At 34.2% G+C, this 11,200-nt stretch overlaps 1 protein-coding gene across 1 annotated transcript in view; it reads right to left on the bottom strand.

Moving 5' to 3' along the window:
• Positions 1-361: 361 nt before the first annotated feature.
• Positions 362-11,200, bottom strand: part of ATP6V1G3 (ATPase H+ transporting V1 subunit G3) — a 30,387-nt gene continuing 19,548 nt past the window's right edge. Inside the window, exons 2-3 of the mRNA XM_051998704.1 lie at positions 9,007-9,107; positions 362-575 (exon numbers count right to left, since the gene is read on the bottom strand). Of these exons, the coding sequence (XP_051854664.1) occupies positions 402-575; positions 9,007-9,107 (275 nt within the window). The 3' untranslated portion in view covers positions 362-401. The remainder of the gene's footprint in view (positions 576-9,006; positions 9,108-11,200) is intronic.

Genomic DNA, 11,200 nt, shown 5'->3' with positions numbered 1-11,200 from the left:
TAAAATAAATTATTTGAATTTTAGATTGTGATATGTTGAATCCATTGCAGACTGAGACTGACTTGACCCAACACCCTCAAATAATAGCACATTTTTCTAAAGGGAGGGAAAAAATCCCCAAGACTCACTAACCTGACCTTCCTTATGTAAAGTGTCGAATGATAAGTGACTCTGTCTGACTGACTAGGCCCTGTTTAAATGACAAGGTCATAACTACTATGGAGGAAAAGTAATAATCAGCCCTTTTTTAAATTCAGTGCCTTGTGTGAATTATATCATTCTAGAATCTGTCAGTAACTTCATGATTTGAAAGTCATAATCACAGCTCTGTGATACAAATGCTGGAGTCAAAGCCATCAGATAATATATGTATGTTATTTATTAATTAATCTGAATAATGTTTAATCTGTGAATCTGTAGTTCTTATGAATTTCAGGATTCAGGTCACAAACCATGCTCAGGAGTTGCTTCATCACATTTTCCAAGCTCTCATTGTAGTTACCAGTGAGGTTCTGAATCTTTCCTACTGTCTGTTCATCTATTTCAGTGGAGAGGTTGCTTTGGGAACCCATTATCTGCAGAGGCAAAAAGAAAGAAACTTATTGAGCCAAGAATCATTTATTATTACTTATCCACTTTGTCAGTGACTTTTTTTTTTATTAAAGCTTTTTTATTTTTCAAAACATATGCATGGACAATTCTTTGACATTAACCCTTGCAAAACTTCATGTTTCAATTTCCCCTCCTTTACCCCATGCCCTCCCCCAGATGGCAAGTAGTTCAATATATGTTAAACATGGTAGAAATATATGTTAAATCCAATATATGCATACATATTTATACAATTATTGTGCTACACAAGAAAAATCAAATCAAACCAATAAAAAAAAGAAGCAGAATAAAATGCAAGCAAGAAACAACAAAAAGAATGAAAATGCTATGTTGTGGACCACATTCAGTTCCCTTGGTCCTCTCTCTGGGTGTAGATGACTCTCTTCACCGAACAATTGGAACTGATTTAAATCATCTCATTGTTAAAAATAGCCATATCCATCATTTTCTATTTTTTTGTAATATATTGGAAACCCTTGAAATTTGACAAATACTTTAAACTTAGAGTTAATACTTTAGAAACCTTTGATATGACCCTGAGAAAAATTCAATATAACTCAAAAATGTTAGAAGTGCACTGAGCAAAGCATCTAGACTAATGTCCTGCTCTGAAGTGACTCTACACTCTCCAGGGCTGTGTCAAATAGAGAACTTGAAGTCAGAAGAGTTTCTAATAAGGCCTCAGTGATAGTCTGAGAACCAAAATAACTAAGAAATATGCTATGGGGTAGAAATAAACTGAGATAATGAAAGCATTACAATTTTTAAATTAATTAAATATGAATTAATATGAATTATCTTTTTAGGTGTGAACTTAGGAAGCCTTCATGTACAGAAAGAGAAAAACTGTTTTTAGCAATTGAAAATGAAAAGCAAAGTGGCTGACCAGGCTAAGAAAAGGAACAACTTGGGCTTTTACTACCACCTGGTGGCTGACTCAGATATTGCACTCTCAGTCACTTCAAATCCCACTGGCTGGATTTAATCCTGAGGTCATTAATGCCCATCTTTCTGCACTCATCACTGCAACTCATCAAGCCAGCCTCCGAAGTGTGGTGGAATCATAATCTTCATTAATTCCCTTTACACCCACAGCCCATATAGCTGAAGATCATTATGTCACCATCCACTCTCACAATTAGTCTTGGGTCCTAAAAGAAGGCAAAATCTTCCTTATGGGTTTTAGGGGGATCTTCCTGAGGGCTTAGGAATTTCTTTAATGCCATTTAATCAAGTCTTCATTGATATGCTTCCTTCCTAGATTATTGATTGATTTTTATTTAGTCATTTAGAATTAAGAACAGTTGATATAAAATATCCTTCTCTCCACCTCTATAACATGGAGAGTCCAGGGAACAGTGGGATCAAGCTTAGAGGTTATGTGTGGCAAAGGGGTACCTCATAGCTCCCATTTCTTCCACTTAAACATATGAATCTATGTCTTTGTGTCCTTGATTCCCAACATAGACACTGCAGTTGATTAGGTCATTGGAAGGAAATCTGAAACCCGCCAGAGCATTCTTAGCTTACCAAAACCTCTTCTGGATAAATCAGGAGGAACTACCTGGATAAGAGAAGCTCACCAAAACTGAAGTCAGGGTCCCTCATTACATGCAGTTGGCTTTTTTCCAAGACTTCAATTAGAATCTTTACTCATTTCATTTTCTGAAATGAGTCCATTCTTGACAACCTTGAAAACTTATAGAAGGCATCCATAGCATGATCGAGTTTTTTTCAGTCTAAACAAACAATTCTTGTATGACATTTTACTTCAAAGCTTTTTCAAGATTAAGGTCTTTGAAGGATGATTTGATTGGGCATCTTATCACTGAATTTAAATAGAGTGAGTTTAAGTAAATTGATTAACCTACCGTTAAAAAAAATTACAGAATTTTTGAAGTATTAACTTAATAATTAAATATTAAGTATGAGTGAAGTGTAAAGGCGGTGAAGAAACTACAAAGATAGAATTTACCATCTAGTAGATAAAACCACCAGGAGTGAAAGATAATCATTTTCAAAATAAGCCTATTTTGCATCACACTTTTAATGCTAAGTTTTCATCTAGCAAGATACAGCTGCATGTACAGAATGAATGCTGAAAAATACATTTAACCCATTGTCCAGACATTACAATGTCAAAAGAAAATTGATTAGATTGATTTCTCTTTCTCTAAATTGACGGGTATTGTTCTTGCTGAATATATTGAATTAGTCAGGTGGGTTGGCATAGGAAACCATAGGCACATCATTGCCATTAAAGTATAGATACATATACCTCCTTTACATTAAAAAAAAAAGAAACTTATTCCTGAAAAATTGAGGGCAAAGTGAACTTTCTATGAAAGAAAATGTTTAATTAATTACATCTAAAATATTTAATAAGCACCTGCTTTGTATATGCATGTGTTTATATGCACATACATGCATGTATGCATACATGTAATACTCTAGATATACAAAGATGGAAAATGACCCTGTCTTTGCCCTTGAGGAATTTGCATTTTAGTGGGGAAGAAATGAACATTTATTAACTATCTACTAAGTGTGCTGAATTGTGCAATAGAGAGAATGCTAGATCTGAATTGAGGAAGATGTACCTTCATGAATTCATATCCAACTTTAGACACTTACTAGCTGTGTGATGCTGGGAAAGTCACTTAACTCTGTTTGCTCAGTTTCCTCATCTGTGAAATAAGCTGGAGAAGGAAATGGCCAACTACTTCAATATCTTTGCTAAGAAAAAGCCCAAATCAGACAAGAATGAGACACAACTGAGTAGCAATCATGTGTGAGGCACTGTAATAAGCACTTTACAAATATTATCTCAGTTTATCCTCAAGATAACATGGGGATGTAGATGCTGTTATCACACCACTTGAGGAAACTAAGACCAAAGTTAAGTGACTTGTCCAGGATTACACAGGTAGTAAGTATCTCAGGTAAGGTTTTCATCCAGGTGTTCCTGACTCCAAACCTAGAGCTCTCTCCCTGAATCTCTTAATTGACCTTATTCCATGAGGAAGTTTGTATGTTTATGATTCATATACACAAATAACTATAATAAAAGTTAGAAAAGGATTGTGTGCATAAGAGATCAAACTTTAGATGTCTGAGAGATCCAAGGGAAGAGGAATTTTTTCTGTCTGGGGGAAAAAGAGAAGGCTCACTATGATATCTGAGCTAGGAAGTGAGAAGGTTAAGGTTATAGGTAGACAGAGTGAGTGGGGAAGGGGATGGTCTGTGTAGTCAAATGACTTTTCCATAAACAAACAAACAAACAAACAAAACTATCGAATATCAGAAGCAAGATTTAAGCCTTGATCATAGGGGCAACCATCAATTTAGAGTTACAAGATTAATGAGTCTAAATCCCTCAAAAATGAAGAAGTTCATGTTCAGAAAGGTGAGACCTCCTGTTTAACGGTCATGCAGAGAGTAAGCTGCAGGACCAAGTTTAAAAGACAAATCATTTGATCTCCTCAGGCACACAATCTTTCCTATCTACTTGTTGTCTGAATCTAAGTTTTATTGTAGCACAGACATTCAGAAGACTATTTTGGCAGTGATGTGGAATGATAGGGTGGAACAATATCATTTTAGAGATATTTTAATCTTTTTTTCCTTATTTCAATTCTCAGTGTTCCCCAATGCTAAATTTACCTCTTTAATAATCTTAAAATCTCTGGCAAGAAGTTAATAATCTGTAAATTAAAACAAAGTGTGGGGAACTCACATTAAATTTCAAGGATTAATGAAGTGAATGGGAAACAAATTGCATTTCTAGTTCACTAATGTATAACTGAAATTTGACATTTTCTTCAATTATGATGAAGGCAACAAACATTATTCTGAAAATTGTTCCATAAGATTCATCAGACTACCAAAAGAGCTCAAATGTCAAGAATGCCTTATTTAAAAAAATTCTGCATTTTATAAAATTAAACATTCTTCTGTAAAACCAACCATCAAATCCTAATTTATCTATTTATGAAAGTTGGTTTCCTTTTTCAGTTTTATTTAAGTGTTTTCTTTCTCTTTTCCTGTGAGCTTTTGAAATATATATATATCCCAAAGGTATATAAGGTGCTTAGTAGAGGAAAATCACTGTAAGCCTCTTCTGGAGGACCACAAACTGCAGTGCCCATTTGATCTTCCTAAATCCTAAACTTGAAATCAAATTAGCTTGAGTCTGTCCAGGTTCTATTCCAGTTCTCTTTATAGTACAGGCTAAATTGACTTTCCAGTTCAAAGAAAAATAGCTTTGAAATGATATTATAGCTCCTTAGACATCCGATGGCTTATTCGAAATAACATTTTGATGAGTTAAATATAAATGAATTAGAACCATATGGATTGTGTTTTCCTTGGTGCTCATAAGATTTTAAAAATATGGTGGTGATGTCTTATCAAAATGTGTTTGGGGTTTGGCTAAACCCCAAACACATTTGAAAAATAATTTGGAAATATTTCCTAAATTTTCAAAGCTATAAGATCTGCCATTTTAAAATGGAAAAAAAGAACCACACCAAAACTTCAATAATGAGAAATGTGTACTTGATAGAGAACTGTTGTCAGGAGACTATTTTACTTTTTTATTATATAGCTAGGGGTTATAGCTTCAAGGACAATAACCCTCAGGATGCTTGGTTGTTATTCTGTTGGGGACAAATGGAATGTTTTACAAAAGTTGAGCTGACAAGTTGTGATTCTTGTTCCTTCTTAACATGTGAAGTTATCAATTTCCTCCCTCCTAAAATGTAGTCCAGCTAATTCAGTATAACTCAGATTGAGACATTTTGAATGAAAAATGCAAAGATGTAATAATAATGAGGATATCCAACAGTAGTGGTGGGGGAGGTGAGAATGGGAGAAGATTCATGGTCTCTCTGTTTAGTGATGGTCACTAGCTTTTCCCCATCAGTCACTGATGGGAAATTCTATTCACTTTTGACTTTTCAGCAGGATAGAAACTTAGGGCACTCAATATGACCTTCCTAAACTTAGGGGCCACAGTTGAAGTAAGCCTTCTCTCCAGGGGAAAAACTGCTAATACCACCTCTGGCAAAATGGTTTCAGTGGATTTTGAACTCCCACCTTAACCTTCTCTCCTGGGCTGTTTCTTGGAGTGATTAGATGGTATTTTAGGAAGACAGTTCAAATTATATACCAGACATTTACTTGCTATGTGACCTCAAACAAGTAATTTAACCTTCTTTGATATCAGTTGTCTCAAAATTAAAAAAAAATATCAGTTTTCTCATACAAAAATGGGAATAATAGTAATAGCACTTATCTCAAAAGACTGTGAAGAGGATCACATTAAGATGACAAATGTAAACCTTTTGAGAAACCTTAAAATATTATATCTATCTATCTCTGTATCTATTTGTATCTCTCTATGTCTGTCTGTATCTCTTTTATGTATGTATCTATCTCTATGTATCTATGTATGTATGTATCTATATATCTCTGTATCTATGTATATATCTATATACACTAATACACACATATATATGCATAGTAGCATGTGCACATGTATGTATAAATACGTAAGGCAGCTAGGAAATGCAGTGAATAAAGTGCTGAGATGGATTTTCAAGAAGATACTTAGTAGTTCTGTGATTCTAGGCAAGTAACTCTATCTGTTTCCTCATCTATAAAATGAATTGGAATAGGAAATGGCAAACTATTCTTTGCCAAGAAGACCCAAATGAGTCATGAAAAGTAGGACACAACTGAAAAATAACTGAACTGAATAGATACATACATATTTATCTATCATCTGTCATCTATTTTCTCTATTTCTCTATATATGCTATTATTATTTCAGTATCCTTTAGATAGTGAACTTTACAATTACCATTCCATTTTTGTTGGTTAATAATAAAAAAAAAGTTTTGTTAACACTACATTTAATTGATTTGCTGCAATGAAAATCATCATATCCTTTTTGAGGAGCCACATATAGAAAGTTAAGTTTAATGAATTATGATGGTTGTGAGACCATAATTGCCTTTGTATGAATTTTGGAAGCATCACATGGAACTCAATATGATTATCCCCAAAGACCCTTTTTTCTTCAGGTTCCAAGGAGGTCTTCCTGCTTGACCCCAGGCTTAGGTTAATCATGATGAGTCTTGCCTAGGATAACAATACAATGAATACAGTGAGGTCATGCCAAAAGTAGAAGTACTGAGATGATTCTTATAATAAGCCTTCAGCAGAGCAGCCCCATGCACCTTGGCCTTTCTTTCTCTGTGGACACAGTTTGATCAGCCAGCTGTGAAATTGGCTTAGGTTTGAATTGTGAAAAGGACAAGTTTTTATTCAAGTTCAATGCCAATGGTTAATTTCCTGGAATAGATTTACATCACATGCAACTCCTAGGGAGTAATCTTCTTAGCTATTGCATATCAAGAAATTCTGCACCCCCACAATCCCATGGTGTGCACTATTAGGATGGCTTTAGTGTGGATTTTTGTTTCATTTTTGATGCAGAAAAAAGGCAAAAAAAAAGCTTCTTGTTCTTGTTCTTTTTTTTTTTCTTATTGTTATTCTTGTTCTTGTTATTCTTCTCCAATAAGGTAGCCAAAAATAGTGATAGTTGGGAAGATATGTTCTCAGGTACTCTTGTCTCATGGGTTCATCATAATTGAATAGGAAAGAGTCAAAAAAAGAAATATTATCCAAAACACATGATTCTGCCTGATAGATACTCCTTGATTAAAAATAGATCTTTTTTGTGTCCTTCAAGAAAGGTTTATTACAGATGTCTGTTGTTTGAAGTGCACTTACCAATCACTATTTTCAAACATTATTGTGCGTATCAATTTAATGTCTTCCCTTCCTTCCCTATCTTTCCTTTCCCCTCTTCCACTCTTGAAATGATCTTGGACTGTGAGAAATGGAACCAGACTTCTATATCATTTTCTGATCAACATTTTCAGATGTATATTATCTCCCAATCCCACCCCACCTATTCATTCTGGTTTCTCTTCATGTGTTGCCTTTATCTTATGAGAATATAAGATCATTTCAAGGAAAAGACTGTCTTACTTGCTTCTATTATTATATTCAATGCTAAGTACTTAACTGACACATAGTAAGCATTTAATCTCTCTGTCACTCTCTCTGTGTCTCTGTCTCTATCTCTTTATCTCTCTTTCCATAGTCAATCACTTGATTAGCATTTAGAAAGTTCCTGCTCTATCACAGACACTGTGTTATATACTGGGAATACAAATAAAAGGGCAAAAAATAAAGTACCTGCTTTTGAAGTTCAGTCTAATGTAGGAGACAACACATAAGCAACTATATATAAAGAAGATATATTCAAGATAAAATGGAAGAAATCTCTGAGAAAAGGAAGTAAGATTAAGGAAGACTAGGAAGGGCTTCTTGTAGAAGGTAGTTTAGTGCAAGGTTAAAGAAATATCAGATGGCCTTTGCACACTCTCTCTATATAGGTTATTTTCTCATTTGTGGATTTCATATTACTTTTCCCCAACCACTCAGTCTTAGAGAGAATGATTGGTTTTTTGGAAAGGGCTTTCATAGAAAAGCCCTAAAACCACTTAGAAAGAGAAAAAATGGTGAAATGGTTACATAAACGTGCTATTTCATTGGTACAGGGAAATTCCAGCAAGGATATTCCCTTTCCCAAGACAACTATAGAATCATTTTTCATTGTATTCCTGTAGTATGCAGTATTACCACTATTACCACTACTACCACTACCATTACTACTACTACTACTACTACTACTACTACTACTACTACTACTACTACTACTACTACTGCTACTGCTACTACTACTATGTAATTGGCATTTATATAACAGTTATTAAATGCTAGGCACCACGCTAATTGTAAATTCTTTATAATTATCTTTCATTTGGGCCTCATAATAACTGTTATGAGAAATGGGAGCTGTTATTATTCTCCTTTCACACATGTGGAAACTGAGGGAGACAGCAGTTAAGCGATTTGCCCAAGATCACAAAATAAGTAAAATTAACTCAGCTCTTTCTAATTCCAGGTCAACTCTATATCCACAATGCTATGTTACTTTCCCAGCTTAAGTAATCTACATATATGCCTTCTTTCTCCATTGGAATAAATAGATTGTGTTCTATACAGAGTAGGTGTTTAAATGAATGTTGAATTTGATTAAATTGGATTGGTTTAAATCATCTTCTCCAACCATTTAATTCTACCAATGAAGAAACTGAGATTAAGAATCAGGTTGTCCAGATAATCAAATATCAAAATCAACTCTGACTTGGTCTTCTTATACCTTCTTCAATTTCTTTTTTTTTTTTTCAATGTTATAATGTCTCCCATAGGACTTTGCTTAAAATACATGAGAAATTAATTGACATTCATACTTACCAAAGATAGTTTTTCCTGAAATTCCTTTTCTTTCTGCATTCTAAACTGATTTATTTCAGCCATTGCTTCTTCTTTTGCTTGTTTTAGCCTTTTACCTTTTCCTGAAAATTAAAAGAGATGTCTGAGGGAAGCAGAAAATGAGGAACCTTTGAAATGAACTGTAGTTGAAATCAGAATTTCTTGCTTCAAATTTGGGGTCTGCCATTTATAATTTTAATGTGACTCTTCCTTCTTTAGGTCTCAGTTTCCTTATCTCTAAATTGAGGGTGTTGGGAAAGTCCCTTTCATTTTCAAGAGCCTATAATTCAATAGAATATAATAATATACACATATTTACATTATTATATGCATCCTTGCAAACATATGCATATGTAGCTATATGGTACACCAAACCTTGAGTTCAAATCCAGTCTCAGGTATTTACTGGTTCCTTGACTAGGTAAATTACTTTACTTCTATCTCTCAATTTCCTCATCTGTAAAATGAAGATAGTAATAGCATCCACCTCCAGGGATATAATGAGGATTAAATGATATAGTAATTAGCATAGTGTTAGGCACATAGTAAACACTGCATAAATGTTAGCTATTACATACATACATATGTATATCTATGTGCATATGTATACACACACATATACACCTCACATCAGAAGGAGGAGATCAGGTTATTTACAAGGTGCCAGTCAGTAGAATCACATTACCATATATTATAGAATTGTTGGAAGCTTGCAAAAAAAAAAAAACCCAAATATAGTTACACAGATCGTGAAACATTTTCCATTGGATTTCTTTAATGTTATGAAAATGGCAATTTTCTATTGCACTTTCATGTTTAAGTAAAATAGCTGTCTCTTTTACTCATAGCAATAACAGCCAAAGAACAGATTTTAGCTGTCATTGGTTGGGAAAGATATTATTTGGTCAAAGTTTGGTACTGATTTGCTGCCAAGAACCCTGTTGTCTCTACCAACTGGATTCTATTTAACACTGGCAGCTAGCCAAGTCCCTACAAACCTACAACTTGGACTCTACTAAAATGGCTTACATTTTTGTTGTTGCATTTTATTGGGATTTTTCCCTTAACATTTTCTGCCTGTAGAATGAGTGATCAAGATTAAGAGCACATCAAAGTAGGTTTTGTATACTAACTTTCTATGGGGAGACTTGAAAGGGATTGTAAAACCAATATTTTTTAATGGCAAAGAGATTCAGTTAAATGGTCCTTCACTTTTATTAAGGCCAAGGGTATAAGCATTAAGTCCAAAGACTGGCAGACTATACTGTAAAGTTTTAGTACAAAGGTAATGCTTTGGATAGCATTGGTTAAAACCTGAAATTTATGTCTTGAACTACTGGAATTGGATCTATAGGTCAAAGGACCAAACAAATCTTAAAACCTTCTCACTCTCATCCCCAGGAGTTCAATAGTAACATTGCAAAACTCCTTAGTCATTGCTAAGATTAAATGGTTTAAGAAATCCTTCACCATGTTTCTGATTCTTTATTTCTAGTCTTTTATATTCCAAATATCTTGTCCAGGTAATATTTCTTCTCTCATTCCCTTAAGACAATGGAATAATGCTTCTTTATGTCTTCTTTCATCCAATATGATCTGTTGAATAGACTTTAGTTAAATTAGTTTGTTTTAATAATAATAGTCATAGATCATATTCTGTATTGGCTGACAGTTTACAGTGTGCTTCCCTCTCAGCAATGCTTTAAATATGTAGTGCAAGTGATATTATGACAACTTGACAAATTAGGGAACATATTCAGAATGTTGGGTAACTTGCCTAAGATCACCAGCAGTAAATATCAGAGTCAGGACTTTTGGCTAGAATAATATTCTTTCCACTAAACCATCCCCAGTGATGTTATAACACAAGATAACAATTTGATGTATAGGAAGGTTCTGTGAACTTGTCAGTATGGAAAACTACCTTTAGTTACACAAGTTGCAACCTATAAGGGGTAAGCCTGAATCATGTTTGTACATTGTTAGTTTAGGTTTGCTTTTAGAAGAAAATGAGATACCCAGAGGCCATTCAGCAATTAACAAAAGTAGCCACACCATAAAAGAGATACTCCAGCATTTGCTTGGCTAGTGGTCACCCCTTCATAGAATATGAAAATACATCTGTAGCCTGTGGTGACTTGCCCATTGAGTCATCTACTATATGTGAAGAGTCCCA

The sequence above is a fragment of the Antechinus flavipes genome, chromosome 4 (genome assembly GCF_016432865.1).
Source record: "Antechinus flavipes isolate AdamAnt ecotype Samford, QLD, Australia chromosome 4, AdamAnt_v2, whole genome shotgun sequence".
NCBI classification, from domain to species: Eukaryota; Metazoa; Chordata; class Mammalia; order Dasyuromorphia; family Dasyuridae; genus Antechinus; species Antechinus flavipes.
Note: the sequence above shows the minus strand (reverse complement) of the source record. Positions and strands in the feature narration are given on the sequence as shown.